The 224-nt window shown below is 60.7% G+C and overlaps 1 protein-coding gene across 1 annotated transcript in view; it reads right to left on the minus strand.

Moving 5' to 3' along the window:
* Nucleotides 1–224, minus strand: part of LOC119592270 (serine-enriched protein-like) — a 38,500-nt gene that overhangs the window by 33,105 nt on the left and 5,171 nt on the right. The window contains 1 exon segment of the mRNA XM_037941100.1: nt 17–220. Within this exon segment, the coding sequence (XP_037797028.1) occupies nt 17–220 (204 nt within the window).

Here is a 224-nt window from a genome sequence, read left to right on the forward strand (position 1 = left end):
CCCCAGCCCGACCCACCTGCTGCGGGCGGCCAGCACTGCCTTGACCGCACAAACGGGCTCTCTCGTGTCGCCGACCAGAAAGGTGACGTCACAGAGCTCCGGCATAGACGCCAAGAACTTCATGTCCTCAGCCAGACCCGTTTTGTTCTCAAAGGTGGAAAAATCGGGCTCGTCGCAGAGGGTCCCCGCCATGGCTATCGCTTGCTCTACCATGCTGTATCTGG

The sequence above is a fragment of the Penaeus monodon genome, chromosome 30 (genome assembly GCF_015228065.2).
Source record: "Penaeus monodon isolate SGIC_2016 chromosome 30, NSTDA_Pmon_1, whole genome shotgun sequence".
Lineage (NCBI taxonomy): Eukaryota > Metazoa > Arthropoda > Malacostraca > Decapoda > Penaeidae > Penaeus > Penaeus monodon.